General features: G+C 38.7%; 2 protein-coding genes and 1 long non-coding RNA gene across 5 annotated transcripts; all 3 read left to right on the top strand.

Moving 5' to 3' along the window:
* The first annotated feature begins 788 nt into the window (after window positions 1-788).
* LOC6503040 (innexin inx1) lies at window positions 789-11,046 on the top strand. 2 transcript variants are annotated; one of them, XM_001963322.4, is made up of 7 exons: window positions 789-1,120; window positions 1,315-1,456; window positions 6,074-6,496; window positions 7,735-7,842; window positions 9,182-9,337; window positions 9,398-9,750; window positions 9,918-11,046. In XM_001963322.4, the coding sequence occupies exons 3-7, from the start codon at window positions 6,248-6,250 to the stop codon at window positions 10,138-10,140; spliced, it is 1,089 nt and encodes a 362-aa protein (XP_001963358.1). In that variant the 5' UTR covers window positions 789-1,120; window positions 1,315-1,456; window positions 6,074-6,247; the 3' UTR covers window positions 10,141-11,046. The 2 variants fall into 2 exon arrangements, with proteins under 2 accessions (XP_001963358.1, XP_032308941.1); XM_032453050.2 differs by having other exon boundaries at window positions 789-1,456.
* A 1,126-nt stretch (window positions 11,047-12,172) lies between these two features.
* Window positions 12,173-14,336, top strand: LOC116655340. Of its 2 annotated transcripts, none has more exons than XR_006507594.1 (2): window positions 12,173-13,357; window positions 14,151-14,336. It is a non-coding gene; the product is annotated as an uncharacterized LOC116655340 (long non-coding RNA). The 2 variants fall into 2 exon arrangements; XR_006507593.1 differs by lacking the exon at window positions 12,173-13,357 and adding an exon at window positions 13,798-13,956.
* Window positions 14,337-14,373: 37 nt separating this feature from the next.
* Window positions 14,374-20,135, top strand: LOC6503041. The gene is made up of 4 exons (XM_032453039.2): window positions 14,374-14,998; window positions 15,068-17,071; window positions 17,129-18,138; window positions 18,197-20,135. The coding sequence occupies exons 2-4, from the start codon at window positions 15,093-15,095 to the stop codon at window positions 19,096-19,098; spliced, it is 3,891 nt and encodes a 1,296-aa protein (XP_032308930.1). The 5' UTR covers window positions 14,374-14,998; window positions 15,068-15,092; the 3' UTR covers window positions 19,099-20,135.
* The last annotated feature ends 541 nt before the right edge of the window (window positions 20,136-20,676 follow it).

The raw sequence follows: 20,676 nt of genomic DNA, 5'->3' as shown, positions 1-20,676 counted from the left end.
AATATTTAAAAAATGAAGAAATAGTCACCAAATTATAGAAACTTTGTAGTATTTGTTAATTATTATTTTTATGGTGAAATATTTAACAACTAAAACAGGTTTTTAAATAATATTTCCATAAAAAATTATAATTTACGATCACTTTTTTGTTCTTTTTTTAAACTTTCTCCCCCCTGTCATTATTTTGTTTCTTTATTTCTATTCTAAAATCAGGTTTTTTTTGGATTTATGGATAAACCCGCAGTTTGGAGATCATTTCTCAAGACTAGACCGCTCCCCAAATATTTTTTTGTAGATTTTCAGGGTTTTCTGAGCTCACCACCCCCTCCCCTTGAAAATCAAATTCGAAAATTCGAAAAAAAGCAGCCAAGCAAGAAAATAAGAACACGCTGAGTAGAATACAAAAAAAAGGGGGGCTTGGATAACTTCAAGGGGGGCCCTGTTTTGTGCTGACCAGAGGGGGCTGGGGAGTGAATATATCTTCGCAGCAATTGCTGCTCCAATTTTAGTTCATTGCGAGCGATCAGTTTAATTTAAGGCTTAATTCGTTTAAATAAACAAATAAAGCGGCTCAAGAGCGACAGAGACAGGACATTTAAGAAGGAGCCACAGCAAGAGCAAGAAAGAGAGCGAAAGACCACGCTCAAGCCAGTCGACACGTGTGCACTAACCGAGCAAAAGAGAAAGAGAGAGCAGAGAGAGTGGCTGCCAGAGAGCGGCTTGAGCGTGCCAGCCAGTGAGAGCGAAATGTGAGTGAGACTCTGAGTTTGAGTTGCGGCGGACGGGTTTCGGGTTTATTGAGTTTGAGTCGGCCCAGCCAGGCCACCAGGCACTGTGTGAAACGTGAAAATCAAGCGGCACAGTCGACGGCGACAAAAGCCATTGCGAGCGCGTCTACGCGGCGCTCGAAATATAACAAAAATATACAAAAAAAAAAAGCCATATACCATTCAAACAAAAAAAATAATAATAATAATCAAAATAAAGGCAAACAATCTATAAAATCGAACAATACGAGAACCGATATCCGAGAAAAACTATTTTTCCAAACACAGAACATTTTTGTGTTGAGTTCGCAAAACACACAAATTTTTTGTTTTTTTTTTTTTTTCCCCCCTCTGTGAGTGTACAAATTGGCGCTTCTTCTTCTTATTAATATTGTGCGCGTTTTTTATTCGCAATTTTTGTTTTTAATTCTTTCAATTAAAAAATCATAAAAAAAAAAAATAAAGAAACAAACAATTGCCAGGCACTGTGATGCACAGCCACCTGGCAGCTGATTTAAGATAATAATAAAAATAATAATAATAATAGGAAGCACAAACAAACACCCACACACACAAGCACACCTGGACACACGTTGCAAGTTCAGCTGCTGTGACAAAAAAAAAAAACAAAAAGAAAAGAAAAACAAAAAGAAGATCCCCAAAAAGGAGCCAAGACAACGGAATTTTGCGTAAGTTAAGACTTACTACTGAAAAAAAAAATAAAAATATAAGGAAAAAAAAACTATTTTAAGAACAAGAATTGCATTCTTCATCTTTCCAACTGAAAGCTGTTGAAAGAAAAGCTTTTATAAGCCGAGCTTTGCAATTGATCCGACTCAATGGGTGGAAAGAGATAGCCATAGCCGGATCAGATCAGTTGTATAATCGCTCTATCTCCGCTGATTAAAGCGAGAGTAGTTGGTCTTCGTAGTAGTATGTACTTTCGGAAAGTCATTTCAAGAATGGGTTTTATTCATCTTCCACATCTGTTCTTCAAGAATCCATTAAATCTTAATGATCTTGAAGATCATTCTTCCTTGTTCTTCCGAGCCTTTGCTCTCTCTACCTCCCTCCCTCCCCCTTTTTTTTTCTCACCTTTCTTTTGAGTCTGCTCTCTCTTGCACAAAAAAAAAATGCTCTCAGCGGTAAGTCAAGCTTAATGCACTCTCTCTTTCGTGAATCAGGGTTCTTCAAGGGGGGGCATACATTAAATGTTAGAGATAAGTCTCCCCGGATGTCTACCCTAAATTCGTTTAAGTTATTTTTTCTCCATTTTTTGAGACTTCTTTGCGCCTTTTTTCTACCTTTTTTTCTATGTTATTCCTTGGAAGTCTCTCTCTTTGGCGACATCCCAAAGATGATCTCCCCCTTTTAAGCTCCTCTCTAAGGCCCCTCTTCCTGCTCCAACGGAAATGGTCAATTTAAATGGCCCAGAGTACAGAGCACAGTGGCGGCTCATTGTTTTTTGTTTTGTTCCCAAGCATGTGTCTCCAATCAGAGCAGCAATTGCCCCGGAACGGGCGAAGAAGACTCCAAAGGCAGCTATACCTTCTTTTATGGAAAGAATGGTCTTCCCCCCTCTGTACAGCCACCTTCTTCTGGCTTTCTCCCACTCTATTGCTGTTATATCCCTATTATGTGCACGCTAGTTTGCGGTTTCCAGTCGATTCTAACCAAGATCCTCCCCGAGTTGCATGCCAGGTTTATGTTGTGGACCAGCTGCCGTTTGCATAGATCCCTAGAGGTGGCAGCGTGAGGCGATAGTGTTGGAGATTACAAATAATAACTTTTAAGGTTTAAAAGTTATGATTATAGTTATTGATTATAGTATTATATTATAGTATAGTCTTATAGATTATAGTATTATATTTAAACTAGTTTTTCACAAACTTTGTATAATAATTTTTTGTATAATTTTCTAGTAAAAACTATATCTAGAAACACTTAAATTCATTTTTTGTACTTAAAAACTTACTTAAAAAAGAGTTATTGATTTTAATATTATGTTATATTATAGTTTTACAGATCATACTATTATATATAAACGTTTTGTTTAAATTTTCCATGTAATCTATAAACTCTAATACTTTTTGTATAATTTTCTGGTAAAAACTATATCTAGAAACATTAAATTCATTTTTTTACTTAAAAACAAGTTATTGATTATAGTATAATATTATATTATAGTTTTATAGATTATAGAATTATAATTTAACTTGTTGTTTACTTATTCCATGTAAACCATAAACTTTAATACTTTTTGTATAATTTTCTAGTAAAAACTATATCTAAAAACACTTAAATTTATATATTTTTACTTAAAAACTTCCCTTTTTTGGGCAGAAAGATTTACAAAAGATCTCATTCCTGCTTAGAACCTTTTGATAATGTGGTCTAATTAGGAAAATTACCTTCCTGCTAATCTATTTATCATTTCCTGTGGGCATGTGCGTGAGTCAAAGTGGCTGCCTCCTGCAATGCCATCTCTAGCACGTAACTAACACAGGCACAGCCCAAAGGGCAACTTCCGCTTTTTGGTGGCCAGCTGCTAACCAAACAAAAGGTAGACCTAAAACATGACCCAAACTCGTACACCCGAAACCCTAATGGAAACTAACTTGTTTTCTTTTTTTTTTCTCTCTTTGTTTTTGTTGTACAGTCGAATGCAATCGACTCCCCTACCCCACCACTAATGACGTCACAACTTCAAGAGACTCGGGCTCAGACTCCGACTGTTGGGGTGGAGGGGGGTTAAAAAAAAAAACTCAAATTCCAATTGCAATTGCAATTTTTTCTCTGTTCTCGTGTGCAACTGCTGTTTGCATTCATGTTAAGGTTAAGCATGCCAATGCTTTTAAAAAAAGACAACAAAGTGTGCAAATACAACAAAAAAAAAACACAAATACATGGAGAAAAAATGAGTTTTTAAAAAAATTAAAAAAATATATATATTAAAAAAAGGCATAACTAGCATGACAAATTAATTTTGTTAAATATAAAAGCATAAAAATGTGGAAAATGGAGAAAGAATTTGAAATTTGAAAGAAAATAAGGCGTTAGAACTTGTAATTTACCCTGTATTTCAGTTCCTTTCAATTTCTAGGGTTTGCCGGAAGGATTCCCTGGGGTTTCTCAAAGGATTCCTTGAATTTTCTTCAATGATTCCTTAGGATTTCTTTAGGAATTAAAAAATATTCTCTTATTTGCTTTATTTGTATTAGATATTATTTTATAGTATTATATAATACATTTTTTTTATAAAAAAATCAATTAGAAAAAGATTCTGTCCATTTTTTCAGAAAAAAACCAACCTATTACCCCAAAAACCTGCCCTAAAAAATACTACCCATTTAAAACTAATCAGATAACCCCCTAATTTATGTAAGCCACTCCCCCTAGCAGTTCCCCCTTAAAAATATCACTCAAAAATAGTGTCTGTCAGGCGTCGGCACGTAAATGACATTAATGCAGTGTTGCAACGACCTTTTCGCCGAACAATTGGCGCAAACCCGACACCTCCCCCTTTGGGGGACACCTCTGGTCCCCCTGTCGGTCCCCCTGTCGGAAAACGAAAAATGCCAATTGTAAAGCTTAATTTCCACAAAATCCGGCAACCAAGCAACACTTTCCTGCTCCCATGGCCTTGGCAATGAAAACTGCATTGGAAAGAATTCAAGAAAATCAACAAGTGCAACACCAGCTGGCTGCATGTGTGGCAATAGTAGGGGGGGTGAGGGACAGTGTGGGGGTTGGCAGGTGGGTTGCAAGGCGGGAGGCACGCGGAGGATGTGGGCGGCTAGCCATTGTTTATGGCTGCGACTTAAAAGCAAAGTCAGTGGATTCAACGAAGCGTGCCACGAATGGGGCAACAACAAAGGCTATGGCGAGGGGGCAGGTGGGCTAGGAGGGGGGGGCACTGGCCAGGAAGAAGACAATTTATATGCAAAATTTAAGGGGGGAGGTTGTCCGGCTTTTGTTTTTTTTTTTAACATATTAAATGCATTTATAAAAGACTCATATTTTTTGTATTTTTCTTTAAAATTTTAAATAAAATCAAATACTTAAAAAATATATTTTTTAAAGTAAATACCTTAATTTTTAATTACTCGTTTAAATATTTTCTTCATTTTGCTTCAAATTTAGGACTAAAAACAAGAAAAATTTATTAAACAAAAGCAGTTTCTTGAAATTTTTGAAAAAAACGTTTAAAAAAAATTCTTTAAATAAAACTCCTAAAGTTTAAAACTCACAAACTTGAAGAAAAAATATTCTTAATTTTAGATTATAAAATATTTCATTAAATATTACAAAAATATAAGAAATTTAATGTTAGGAATCAAGGACTAGAATATATAGACTTGCTTATTAAATAAAAAGAAAAAAATTTAAAACCTCTTATAATTAAAACTAAGCCTACAAATTGTCTGAAACTCAAAAAACACAACACTGATAGTTCCAAAAACAAAACCATATAGTTTTAGAACTATAAAAATTTAAAATAAGCTTAAAAATTTTCTAAAAATCATAAAAGGTAATATCAGTCCACAAAAAATACAAATTCCTAGCCGATCAATCAATCAACTTATAAATGAATCAAAATTAAATACGTTTCTAAATATAGAATACCATAAACTGGCATTTGATTTATTTGATTTATTAAAAAAAAAAGGGAGGGAAAAAAAAAAGAAAAAGAAACCAACTAAAGAAATTCCTGAATACACGATTTCACATAATTGAGGCAGGGTCTCCGGTGGCGTTTGGGTCAAATGCGTTGCACAAAGATCGGCCCGAGGTGCAATGCCCCCATGAGGCATATATTATCTACACTCCCAGAGAAATAAAAGAGGGAGACTCTATATAGCCAGCCCCTCGAGAAGGCAGCCCAGGCAAGTGGAGCAAATGCCAATTGGTCACTTAAATGGCGCATCAATTTCCTCGACGAAAAGTACAAATTCAGAGCCAGAGACGACTCACACGCTTTGTGTGCGGCGAAATGTGTTTTTAATTGAAATTGAAACCGTCTCAAGATTCTATTAGTTTATATGTAGATTTATATCAAGCTTGCCACGAAAAAAAATATATACATATATAAAAATAAATAGAGAGACAATCTTTACTTCGGCAAACTTCAAATGCTAGGGTTTTGTTACGTTTTCCAATCAGAGAAATGTACTTTACAGATACAGATACTAAGATAACATGTAATGTTTGCCTAACTACGCAGAAAAAAAAATAGAGATAAGAAATAAGGCAAAAATTCATTTATTATTTGTCTAATTTTTTATATATTTTCTTTATCCTTCCAGTTGATATGCACCGAAATTTAAAGGCCAACGAACATCCTAAAAAATCCAGAGCCGGCAAAAGGAAGTTCAAAAATCATTTTTGAAGGAAATATTTAACCAACACACTGCCAAAAGGAAAGATATCAATTTATATATAGAGATTCCTGACCCGCCAGACATCCAAACTGTGCCAAGATGTACAAGTTACTGGGTAGCCTGAAGAGCTACCTAAAGTGGCAGGACATCCAGACGGACAATGCCGTCTTCCGTCTCCACAACTCCTTCACCACGGTGCTCCTGCTCACCTGCAGTCTGATCATCACCGCCACCCAGTACGTGGGCCAGCCCATTAGTTGCATTGTCAATGGCGTGCCACCGCATGTGGTGAACACCTTTTGCTGGATCCACAGCACCTTCACCATGCCGGATGCTTTCCGCAGACAGGTGAGTTTATTATTTTAATAACTATAACTAAAATTTACACTTTAGATAGATAGAAATTTTATTCTTCTACAAAAACTTTATAAAATCTAAATAAAACTGAAGGAATCTAACAATTAAGAAAAAGTGTGGCCAACTTCCAATGTAATACACAAAACTTAGGCACTTGGTCACACTAAATCAATCTTATTTAAAGCTTTTTTACAGCAAACTGCTTTAGAATCTTGTTTAAAACTCGTTCATAATTTTAAATACTTCAAAAACTAATAAAAAAAGCAGCAAACTGCTTTAGAATCTTGTTTAAATTTCTTTTATAATTTAAAAACTTCTAAAACAAATATATTATTTAAAAAAAAATTATAAACCCCTTTTTTTAGTCTTTTTTTCAACTATTTCCGCTCAGGAGTTGGAGCTTCCTTTTCATTTTTTTTTTAAACAATTTAATTGGCAGACCTCTTGAAACCCTTTTTGCCAAAACCCTTCCCAGACCCATCCAAAGATTTATTTATTTTTTTGTGGATTCTTTTCTTATTTTTTTTGTGGTCTGGTTGGCTGTCAAGCTGGGCTTTCAGATTTCTGTACGCGGGACACGTCCCAGCCCTCCGAAGGTATGATATGTGTAATACATACACATATAGTAATTTATTCCAGCCTATAAAGCAATTATAAACTGGGCGTAGTCGGTTTTTTTTCCTTAACTTATGCTACACTGAGATTTTGAATTAGAAATTTAAGAAAATAAATGTATAATATTTGACTTGAAAGTTTTTATTTAAAAAAAAGGTATAATAAAGCTTAAATAAATTAAATAAAATATATTTTATCGAGTTGCGTAGTCTTAATTTTATTTTTCTCAGTGTTGGAAAGAGCTCTGAAGTCTCATATTTCATGAAACGGCAGGAAACAAGGCCTCCAACATATCCTTTGGCACTCCAATGCGTAGTTGTCCGATTTCGTGGAAATATTTTTGTTTTATTTTTTTTTTTTTTTGTTTTTCTTACTTTTTTTCCTTTTTTTATCCTTTTTTTTTTGGTAGTTAGTGAGTTGAAGAGATCAAGTTACTTGCCAAGTGAGAGTAACTAAGTTTAAGGAGTTTTAAAAGAAGCTTAGAAAGGGTTGTCTCTTTAATAATTCTAAAAAAATTAATTTGACTTAAAATTATAGATTAATATTTTATTTTTTATATTTAAAACTCATTTAAAAACTAAAACAAACTATTTTTATTTAATTTCTCTCAAAAGGTTGGCCGTGAAGTAGCCCATCCCGGTGTGGCCAATGACTTTGGTGACGAAGATGCCAAGAAATACTACACCTACTACCAATGGGTGTGCTTTGTGCTCTTCTTCCAGGTGAGTTATATACTCCTCTATTTAAAAATAATATTTTATATATATTATATATTTTTTTGTGTGTATTATTAAGTTTTGGTCTCGATTCCCCGACAAAAGCCAGAGCTTCAATTGAGTTTAATTAAATGCGTGGCAGATGCGTAGTGAGTGAGAAATAGGGGGAATTGCGGCATTACACAGAGAAAAAAAGCTTTAGTTTTCTATAAAAATAAAGGTTAATTCAAAAATCATTAAATATGATTATTTTCGGTGTAACTTGGTCTGGATATTGTGAATTGGGAACCGGGAAAGGGGAACACTATCGGTCTATGGGTCAACGTATTGCCCAAGTGACGGAAGCTGGCGGCAAAAAAAGTGCTCGAACTTGTGAAATACCAAATATAATTAATGACTTGCTAAATAGTTTCAACAACAATAACAACAACAACAACAATAGCAATAGCAATTACAACAATTGTGACAACACCAGAAACTTCAACAACAATGTGTCAATTGCTTCGTCAGATTTCAATAGAGATGTTTGTTGAAAAACACTCAACATTCCATCACTAATACGAGTGAGATTTATTGAAAAAAAAACTAAGGTTATATTAAAAAAAAAGAGAGAAGAAAAAATAAATAGTTTAGTTTATAAATTCTAAAGTTTAGATTAAAAATGTTTAAAACAACATTGAGAGATGTTTTCTGAATAATATTTATAACAATCTATCGATATTTATCGATAAATTAGAAAACACAAAAAATATCAGTAGAACTTTCAAAGCTTAAGTTACTTCTTAGACCAAGTCTTTATTAATATTTAAATATTTAAAACAAAGAGAGGTATTTTTGTTCAGAAAACAGTTTTAATAATCTATATTTATCGATAAATTAGATTACTTAAATTTTTCCATTGTCAGTAGAAATTTTAAAGTTTAAGTAATATCCTGGACGAAGACTTACTTAATATTTAAAACATCATTCAATGAGAGCTATTTTTATTCAGAAAAAAGTGTTAATAATATATCGATATATATCGATAAATTAGATAACATCAAATATTTCCATTACCAGTAGAAATTTGAAAGTTTAAAAAATGTCTTAGACCAAGTCTTTATTAATATTAAAATATTTAAAACATCATTTAATGAGAGCTATTTTTCTTAAGAAAAAAGTTTCAATAATCTATCGATATTTATCGATAAATCTGATAACATCAAATATTTCCACTACCAGTAAAAATTTCATAGTTTAAGTAACTTCTAAGACCAAGACTTACTTAATAAGCTTACTTTTACACCTTTTAAATACTTTTTAAATAAATATTAATAAAAATATTAAACCTTTTTATTTCTTCTAGGCCATGGCCTGTTACACGCCCAAGTTCCTGTGGAACAAATTCGAGGGCGGCCTCATGCGTATGATCGTTATGGGCCTGAACATAACGATCTGCACTCGAGAGGAGAAGGAAGCCAAACGCGACGCCCTCCTGGACTATCTCATCAAGCACGTGAAGGTAAGAATCCATATATTCATCCTCTAAAAAATAAAACTATAATTTCTATTATTATTTTAGCGACATAAGATGTACGCCATTCGTTACTGGGCCTGCGAGGTCCTGTGCTTTGTTAACATCGTCGTTCAAATGTATCTGATGAATCGCTTCTTTGACGGCGAATTCCTCTCGTATGGCACCAATATCATGAAGCTGTCGGATGTGCCCCAGGAGCAGCGCATCGATCCGATGGTGTATGTGTTCCCTCGTGTCACCAAGTGCACCTTCCACAAGTATGGTGCCTCCGGATCGCTGCAGAAGCACGACTCTCTTTGCATCCTGCCCCTGAACATTGTCAACGAGAAGACGTACGTGTTCATTTGGTTCTGGTTCTGGATCCTGCTCGTTCTGCTCATCGGGCTGATGATCTTCCGGTAAGGATATTATGGCGACCGTGACAATTTATGGCGACCGTGACAATGTCTGTGGCGACCGTGACTTTTCTTTTGTAATTTAATAGGAAATCCTTGTTTTTTCTTGGATAACTTTGAGAACCTTTATTTATGAACCTTTTTAAATATATATATATATTTTTTTTCAGTGCCTGCATCATCTTTATTCCCAAGTTCCGGCCCCGCCTGTTGAATGCCCGCAACCGCATGATTCCGATGGAGATCTGTCGTCCGCTGTCCCGCCGGCTGGACATCGGGGACTGGTGGCTGATCTACATGCTGGGTCGCAACCTGGACCCGGTCATCTACAAGGATGTGATGAGCGAGTTTGCCAAGCAGGTGGAGCCCTCCAAGCACGATCGTGCCAAGTAAACCTGACCCAGAGACCCCAGAGAGAGCGAAAAATCCTACCTATATTTTTTTTTGACATTTTCACCTCCTTTTTCAAAACTCCCTTGGACACCTCAACTCAAAAAAAAAGGATTTTTTTTTAACACCCAAATTCAAATTCAGATTTTGGTCTTTTTTTTATTTTTTATTTTTTATTTAGCACAAATCATACTAATTAGTTGAAACTCGAGTCCAGGACAGTTGATAGTTCTGTGATTAAACTGACCACGCCCCCTTCCCCTACCCCTCTTTCAGACTAAAAAAAAAATAACAAAAAAAAACTCTTTAATTAATTAATCAATGATCACAACTCGAATCGCTTGGCAGAGAAAAAAAGACATCACTTTTCTTTCATTTTCGAATTGTAACTCCAAAAAAAAAACAAATTATGAGATTTTCCTTGAAAATGCGTTTTTTTCTACAACAAACAAAAAAAAGAAATTTTTTTCCTAATTTTAAATTATAATTTAATGCCTAGCTTTTATTTATAAATAGACAACATCCCTAAAACAGAAGAGAAAAATATGAAAAAAGAAAGTAGAACCCCAAAAAAAAGATGATATTTTTGCATGAAATTGAGAAAGAAATGTTCAAACGCTTCGGATATCACCGATAATAATAATAATAAGAATAATAATAACAAAATAATAAATATTGCTTTTGAGTCTTTCATAATAATAGTAGGTCTGTAGCGTTTCAGCGGCGAAATAAATAATTATTTTTGGGGGATTATACATAATATTGTGAAGAGAATAAATGCGCTATGTTAAGTTTATTGTGTAGTTTTAGGCGAAAATTGCAAATTACGGTTTTATATATGTATGCATAAAATATATATATTTAAAACTAAAACTTATAAAAATAAAAATATTTTTACAACTGGCGAAATGATTGGGTTTTTCTATTTCTATAAAATTTAAAAGTTTAAATTTTCAAATAATTTGATTGATTTTTGTGGCGCCATCTGTAAAGGTGGCGCCATTTAAAATTGTTTGAAAAAAGAATATACCAAAAGTATGGCAACACTACAACATCCGCTCAAGCAGTATTTTTTTTTTAGTGATGACACTTGAGGGCATGTGGCGTTATTGGTATTTTGGCGGCGGTGCGCGACTATCACACCAAATCGACGCCAGACTTTACTCGCGGCAATAAATAATCAAAAAAAATAAAATAAATTAATATAAAAACAGAAAAACATTCACAACTCTCTGTTGCAACATTAAAACACAAGAAACCAGTGATAAATTTTCCACAGGACACGCAAATAAAATAACAACAAAATGTGATGTTAAGTGTGAGTGTGCAAAGCGGAGAACGAAAATCCATAAAAAAAAAAAAAAAACGGCAGATGTATGTGTGTGTGTGTTTGCGTGGTGGTGTGAGTGCGAAGAACGCAGCAAGAGATAAAGAATAAAAGAGCAAAGCAAAGCAAAAGGCAAAAAAGTGCGGCGGCCGCATCTGGAAAATAAACAAAATTGCAAAATTCTACGCAAGAATTAGTAATTTGATTTAAAAATGTGAAATGGAAATGCAAATCGGAATGAATGCAAATGAATCTGAGGAGCCAGTTCCAGTTCACCATTGTGTCCTCCCCTGCGGTCCCCCCTCCTGCAAAGCTCTCCTCTTCTTCCTCTATGTCCTCTTCTTCTTGCTGTTGTTGAAAAGGCTCCAAGCACCGGGTAGCGCTTCTTGGAATATCATTCACACTATGAATGATGGGGTGCCCATATTTAAATTCCAAATTTTACTCCCCAAGGATATAAATAGATTCCTTAAATATTATTTTTAAATAATATTAGTAAAGATATTAATTAAAAATAATTAATCAATAAAATAATTAGCGGCGCAGTGAGGAAAGAATGTCGAAGCTCCCCACTTCTGACACTAAGGGGCTCCAGTTTTTCCTCCAGTGTGCTTGTGTGGGTGAGAGATGAAACCTAAAAAAGCCAAAAAGAGAGAGAGAAGCGAGCAAGAGGAAGAGAGACCAGTTTCCAGCTGCCTTTGTGTGCGGATTTTTGGGCTTCCGCCGAATATCCGCGAACAACACTTTTTATTTTATTTCTTTTTTTTTTCTTCTTCCTCCGCTTCTGTGCTGCGTCCCAACCCTTGTTTTGTTATCCCTTTTTTTTTTTTTTTAATGTTAGAGTGTTTGTGTGTGTGAAATTTGGCTTGCTTTTACGTGTGTGTGTGTGTGAGTTCAACCCCCAAAAATTAAACATCTCCAACCCCCCGCCCACCAAAAAACCGCCCGGGCAAATATCCACCCACTCACCCCCTGGCAACTACGACACTTCCCCCAATGAGAACGTTCTTCTTTTTCACCTTGGATGATGCTGCTGCTTCTTCTTCTTCTTGCGTCGTCCGACGCTGGAGCAGCAGAAGGAGTCGCACAAAAGGAGAGCACAAGCGCTAGCTAGCTAGCGAGAGCGAGAGAGCTAGCAAGCAATTCAAAAACTGTCGAAATAAAACGGCTTCTTCACGTCTTCTCCACCCCATTCCCCCTCCCCTCCACCAACCCCAACCCCAACGCAACCCCCCTGGGGAGGCCCATCAACTGCTGCCTCCTGCTTTGACGTTCTCCGTCTCGTTTGCTCTCTTGCCTGGTTTTCTTTTGTGCCTATTTCCGCTGCCGCTTGTTAGGTCAGCTCGACGCCCCCCTCCATATTCCTACAGGCTCGTGCAGGTTCTGGCAGGCAGTCCTTTCAACAAAAAATTAAAAATAATTATGACTTTTTGAAATTTAATTGAAATTAAAGAAGAAACTGTGCATGGGATTAGTTTTTTTTTTTTTTTTATATATGTAATTTCAAATCATAAACAGTTTTGGAAACAAAAATTTAAAAACATTGCAATCCCTTTGAATTAAATAATACACCTGGTCACACTAATAATTAATTATTAAGAATGGAAAACAATTATCTATGTCTTCTTATTACTTAATATTAACTTGTTAAAATTCCTGCTGAATACTCTTAAAAATATAAACAAGTCAATTTTGAAAAACAAAAACAAATCAAGTTTTTAAATATTGCGCCAAAGTCATGCATTTACCAACACTGTTTTGGCCGCATGCAACCCTGAAAAATCACACGCACACACACACATACAAGCACAGACGCTTGGGGAGCATTTTGTTATTTTTTTTTTGTTATTATTCAACTGAGGAAAGAACAGCCCAAAAAAGCTTACCAACAATGTAAGCCAGAGCGATTGTATTGGTGTTGTTGTTGTTGCTGCTCTTTCATAAAGCGGATTCGGACGGACGTCCCTGATTGTAAACCGAGGGAAACACTTTTACTCTCCCGCAACTATCTTACCTCTCACCACCTTTTTTTTGGTGTTTTTTTTTTTTATTGTTTGCTGCCTCGCTCTTGCAGGCGGCAAAAAAAAGGCAGAAGAATAGGAAGAATCTGGAGAATCAGTGGCAGCCGAACTGAAAGCAGCGCAGCCGCCGCTAATTGTCGCAAAAATGAAAAAAACCGAAAAACGCAAATGAATTTTTCCAAAAAGGGAGAACAAAAAAAAAATTTTTCACAAGTTTTTCGGGAAAGAATACGGCTCTTAAAAGTGACGGCAAAAATGAAACAAAAGAGAGCGAAAAAAGGAAAAATATTATAAACGGCCAAAAAGGTCAAAAGAGGAGAGGACGCAAAAGATAGGGAGAACGAGGGAAAAGGAAAATGAACGAACACCTTCCCACCTCGCCTCCCTTCTTACCGCCCACCCACCGAAAAAGAAAATAAACGAAAATCAGGAGAGAAAAAAAAAAGTAGAAATGGAGCAAGAGTGGAACGAGTGTGTGGGGGGGAAAAAGCTAAAATTAATTTTTTGTTTTTGTTTCGTGTTGGTGTGTGTGTGTGAGTGTGCGTGAGAGACGTATGTGTGTGTGTGTGAGTGTGAGTGTGGGAGGAGGAAAAGCGGATTTCGTAAAACGCATTTACTAATTTTCTTAAAAATAACAAAAACAACAAAACGTGTTTCCATTACAGTTAGAACCAATTGCACAAAATAGACGAATTAAGGTATGTAAATGGAGGAAATGAAAAGCGAAGGAAACGGAGAAGGATGATGAACGGCGAAGAAGAAGCAGCAGTAGCAGCAGCAGCAGAAGCAGCAGCATAAGAACAATCAATAATAATAATAACAAAAAAGGAGAGAAAAAAAAAATAAGTAAAGAATAAAAAGAAAAGAGAAGAGAAGCAGCAGCTGCAAGTGCGCGTGTGTGTGTGTTAGTGTGTTTGTGTGCAAAACAATAAATAAACAAAAAAAAAACAAATAATAATAAATAAAAAATAAAATAAACTAGAAAATAAATGTAAAAAAAAAAAATAAATTATTAGAATTAAAATGTTGAAATCAGGAAGCGCAGCAGCGGCAACAACAACAAAAACAAAAGCAACTCAAATAACAAAAACAACAACAACAACAATAGCACACACCGCAGCCGCAACAGCAGCAGCAGCAGCAGCAGTAGGAGCAGCGCACAGCAGCGACGTCGACGTCGCAGTCAGCGTCGCCGCATGGAAAATCGCCGCACAAAAAAATACCGCATGACAAGGAAATGGAAAATTTTGTTGCAGCAATAGGCAAAAAAAAAAAAGAAATACGCAAATGTGAACAAGAAGAAGCAAGAAAGTGCATAAGATAGAATTGTAATAATAATAATAATAAAAACAAAAGCGAAAAATAACAAGAAAAGAGCTAGAAGAAGAAGAAGAAGAAGCAAACACAACTGTGGCGAAGAAGAAGAAGAGGAAGAAGAAGCAGCAGGAAATTAAAACCGCAAAAACGAAAAACGAAGAAGAAGCAGAACTTGCATCTTTGGAAAAGCTAAAAAGTAAGAAAACCAAAAATTAAAAAAATTTAAAATTTTATAAAAATATTATTTGTATTTTTTTGTTTTTAGAAATTAACAAAAAAGAATATAAATAATGGCCAGCAGCGCTACAAACGCCGACGGCGGCAGCACAACGTCGGCAGCGCTGCCATCGCTCTTCCCCAGCGTCACTGGCGCCGGCAGCGTCCGGGACATGGACGGACTGATCGCCATCAATGATAGCGCCCTATCGCAACAGATCGAATTTATACTACAAGATGCTCCCATGGAGCAGGACGAGCATCCTCACCACCACTCTCACTCGCACTCTCACTCGCATTCGCATCACCACTCGCAGCAGCAGCAGCAGCAGCATCAGCACCACCAGCCGCAGCAACACCATCACCACCACCACCATCATCATCATCATCATTTAAAGCTAGAGAGTAGCGGCAGCGGTAGCAGCAATAGCAGCAGCAGCAGCAGCAACCACCACCCACCGACAGCGGCATCAAGTGCCGTCTCTGCAGCAGCAGCAGCAGCAGCAGCAGCAACAAATAATAGCGCTTCCTTTACCAGTTGCAACAACAACAACAATCATCTGGATAACCACCTGGATAGTCATCATCAGCAGCAGCAGCAGCAGCAGCAGCAGTTGCTCCTCCAACATCACCACCACCAACAGCAACAGCAGCCGGCACAGCAGCATCATCTGCTAAACGGGCGGCGTATCATCATCCAGGCGACCAGCAACAGTTCCATTCTGGCTGCCAGCGATATCAAGGAGGAGGAAGAGGAGGAGGAGGATCCGGAGCTGAACGATGAGAACCTGCAGGACATCGAGGAGGAGGCCCAGGCGGCGGAGGCCGATGAAGAGCCGGAAACAACGGGCGGACGTACAGCGGCGCAGGTGAAGCTGGAACTGGAGGAGGATGAGGAGATGCCTGACGAAGAGGAGGAGGAGGAAGACGACGATGACGAGGAGGAGGAGGAGCAACAGCAGCAGAGTGGCCAGCAGCTGGAGTATCAGATTAGTACGGCCACGCAGACGGGGACTGGGAGCAGTACCCAGCAGTTGGTGCAACTGCCGGCGGGCAGTATTGTGAGCACCACCACCACCACCCACCGACTGGCCGTGCCCGTGACTGAGGCGGCGCTTGTCCAGCTCCAGCGCCGCCCAGTATATATTAGTAATGCTGTGGGGGGTCTGACGGCCGGAACAACGTATGTTCGTATGCCGGCGGTGATAAGCCGGAGTCCGATGACCGTATTGAATGTTGTCCAGCAGGCGTTGCCGGCCACTCAGTTGATCCTTCAGACCCAGTCGGCGCCAGTGCAGCAGCAACAGCAGCAGCAGCAGCAGCAGTCTCAGGTGCAGCAACCTGCGGATCAACAACAACAACAAATAGCTTTAGCATTGGCCCAACAGCAGCAACAACAACAACAGCAGCATCAGCAACAACAACAACACACCCAATCAGTGAAATCTTCATCATCCAGCTCTTCCTCAATCAATAACAACAACAATTCTACTAACAACTCGAATAATAGTAGCAACAACACCACCGCAACAACAACTACAACACGAACAACACCCACACCAACTCCCACACCCACTCCCACCCCACCAACACCAACACCCACTCCCACAACAACAACAACAACAACTAGCTACCAATGTGTGGAATGTGTTGAAAAGTTCGATTCAAAGGAACTATTCGATATCCATCGGAGTGGACATGCCAACAACATGAAGTGCGCCATCTGCAACATGGTACTGAAGTCACTGAAGAACTACGAGAAGCACTGCCTTCGCTGCAAGCCGTACGAATGCCAGATATGTGGTCGAGTGGTCCGTTTCCGGCCGAATTTCATCAAACATATGAGGGTTCATACCGGGCAGCAGTCGGAGCGGCACAAGTACAAGTGCGAGGTGTGCCACAAGGAGTTCATGAGCTTCGAATACTTCAAGGTGCACAAGAAGATCCACAACGAGAATGTGAATCTGACGTGTGAGATCTGTGGCAAGGTGTTCAGTGCCCTGGCATCCCTCCGTGGACACTCCAAGCTCCATTCCGGCGTCAAGTTGCACAAGTATATCTCATATTCCTTTCATTTTCAATAGTTTTCTAATAGTTTTTTGTATTGCAGGTGCGATGTTTGTGGCAAGGGCTTTGGACAGCGCTATAACCTGAAGATACACGCCAGGACGCACACCGGCGACTTCCCCTTCGAGTGCAAGATCTGCAAGAAGAAGCTGCACACCCAGTCGTCGCTGCAGACGCACATGCAGGTCCATTTGCGGGATCAGCCGGGCGGGGCGACAGCAGGATCGACAGCCTCCACGAAGGGCAATAGCAACTCCTCCAGCTCCAATGGGAGCAGCGGCAACAGTGGCGGTGGACAAGCGACAAAAATTGTCAAGTTGGAGCCACCGCAGGAGCTGGAACGGCCAGGAACTAGCAACCAGCATCAGAATCAGAATCAGAATCAGATGGATATGGATGATCAGTCGGGTGGCAGTGGGGATGAGGAGGATATGGTGAACTCATCCTCATCGCACATCGTGAACGCAACCACCAATCGCTTGACCACCGGCGAGGACTCATCCAATGAGTCTTCGAATGCCTCGCTCCACCAGCAGCATCACTCCTCGTCCTCATCCTCGCCAGCAACGCATTCAAACTCGCAACACCAGCACCAGCAGCAGCAGCAGCAACAACTCCCGCCGCAACATCAGCAGCAGCAGCAGCAACAACAACAACAGCAATATCTTGTCTCGGCGCCCACACGAACGATTGTTATTAAGAACTATATGCAACAGGGTGGTGGCCAGCAACAGACGCAGGCAACACACCAACACCAACAGCAGCAACAGCAGCAGCAGCAACAGACCTCCGATCCAACGCCCGTGCTGCATGCCCAGGTCATCCAGAGCGGTGCAGGCACCAGCAACGGTAGCGGGAACCACCATATATCCACCGGCAACAGCAACAACAGCAACACCAACAGCAGCAACAGCAACAACGGCAGTGGCAACAACACCACCAGTGTGCTCAGCAATGGCTCGCAACTGATACGGAAGACTCCGATCATCCATCATTCGACGGGCAGCAGCAGCAGTGGACCAGCGCTGACCAGTGTGGTCCAGCAGACAGGTGGTAAGTATGATCCTTAATCCTTTCAAGCAGGAAATTAATATGATATCCTTTTTTACAGTTATCTCGCCCGCTCAGTCGCCATCGTCGTCGTCCTCCTCGTCCACGGTGCTGGTGTCCAAGGCCACTGGTGTGCCACTATCGATTGCCTCTTCGGCGGCAGTTGCTCTCGGTGGCTCCACCATAATCCGGAGTACCAGGAACCACCACCAGCAGCAGCAACAGCAACAGCAGCAGCAGCAGCGAGCGACGCAACAGCGTAATAACCACCGAAACCACCACCGACGCCGCCATCTCGCCGACATGGATGACGACGAAGACGAGGACGAGGAGCAACAATCGCATCAGTCGCACCAGCAGCATCCGACGCACCAACAGCCACTGAACCATCATCATCATCAGAGCCATAACCAGCACCACCACCACCATCATAACCACCACAACCACCACTTCGATGACGATGATGACGATGAGAAGTCTTCACCGTCCCTGGCCACAGCGGCCATCATTAAGGTGGAACCGAATCTGTACTCGTCCGGTTCCGGTGACAACTCCAACGACATGTTCATCAAGGAGGAGGTGATGTTCGAGGATTCCGCCGCACCACACTCGCCCCAGTCGCCGCCAAGCTCCAAGTTTCGTATCTCGAATTTTGACAGCGATCTGGTGGACCATCATGTGGACTTGAATCATTCGCTGCCGCCGTATGGGAATCTATTTGAGACGCACTCAATACCGGACAGTATACCGGTGCAATTGTATCCGGACGATGATGACGACTTCCGGCTGGACCATAGCTCGTTGGGGGGATTGCACAATACGACCTCGTCCTCGACCACCGATGGGGATTTCATTAAAAAGGAATGGGTCTACGGCACCGGCACCAGTTCCTATGCCATGAACGGCAAGTTCGATGATGACAGTGATGCGTTGTGCGATGCCGCCAACTTTATATACAATTGAGTGACGGTAGTGATGAAGGAGGAGGAGGACCAGGACAAGGACAAGGATCCGGAGCTGGAGATGGAGATGGAGAGGAGCATCCTGCGGCGTGTTCATGATGCGGCCATGTGGAGCTGAGCTCGAAACAAAATTAGGTTTTTAGTCCAGAATTCATAGCTATGCCAGTACATATATATACATATATATATATCCGAATATCCGATATATATATATATATATATATGTATATAATCCTGTCCCCCCTCCCTACCATACACACATACACTTTAGGGATGGAGCGATTTGTTTGAAGACAAAAAAAAAAAAAAAGAAAAGAAAAGTAATCTCTGGAAGCTTTCTAGATCTTATTACGAGAGACACTACTATTCCACTATTAGAGGACTACTATTAGCGATGAGATGATTATGTTGTCACAGAGATCCTTCAGAGATTCTTCCAGGAAACAGAGATCTTAGAAGAAAGGGGACATTTTGAAAGTAAACTTTAGAGATTGAGAAATTGTTCAATAGAGATTTCTGTGATATAATTAGTATAAACTATATATTTTTTTTAATAATTCATATTTTAAATTATTTCTTTTTTTGGCACTCTAACAAGTCGCACCATCCCATCTCTATATATCCCGTTATATACCGATATATACACTACCTATCGGATACTATATGTCCACATCTAGAACATTTGCTATCTCTGTTGCGCTCGTGATGATCTTATAACGTGATCTTAAGTCTTAAATGTGTAAAGCATTTTTTTTATTTCACTTTCGTTCAGATATTTTTTTCACTGTGTATGATTTTTTCTGTTTTTTTCATTTAATTTGTATTTTTTTGTTTAAATGTTGTAGTTGTGTTTATTGCTCTCGCTCGCTCACTCTGAATGTCTCCGTCTTTGTTGCTCTCGTGAGATGTTTTTCCCGACCTCCTGTCTCTGTCTCTCTCTATCTCTGTGTCTGTCTATCTTGCTCTGATCTATATATAACAAAAAAAATTAAATCCATCCCCACCTTTTCTACAAGAATTGTGTAGCCGCCCCCCCCCCCCCCCTAAAAAAAAAAAATGGAAAAAAATATGAACTTTGAAACTTGATGTGAAACACGAATTGTTTATAATAAGCTTAAATATGATTATTTTTTATTTTTATTTTTTACACACATATCACATATCATTTATATTATATATATATATATCTCTCCGTCTTTCTGTATGGTCCAGCACATTGTGTGAAAATAATTAATTGTAATTTTTTAAGTTCTTGATCTCTCGGCTTAGTTTTTTGCATCCAAAACGAAAGAAATTCAGTTCCTGATATATAACTCTCGAGAAATTGTATTATAATAGATTTGTAGTTTATATTATGCATAATTATATAATATTATATATTTAAATATTTGTGAGTGGATCGTACTGGTAATCAATGTGCTGTCTCGATATGGAAAGATCGTCCTTAAAACATATATATAATTATATATATCTTTCAGTATTGGCGCCGGAACAGAATCCAAATCAAAGTAAACCTAAACCCCCCATTATGTTCTCCCAGCAATTTTGATTTCATTTTTATTATTTTCTCTCCACTTTT

This window comes from Drosophila ananassae, chromosome XL, assembly GCF_017639315.1.
Source record: "Drosophila ananassae strain 14024-0371.13 chromosome XL, ASM1763931v2, whole genome shotgun sequence".
NCBI lineage: Eukaryota > Metazoa > Arthropoda > Insecta > Diptera > Drosophilidae > Drosophila > Drosophila ananassae.
The sequence above is the reverse complement of the archived record's forward strand: the minus strand, read 5'-3'. Positions and strand labels throughout refer to the sequence as shown.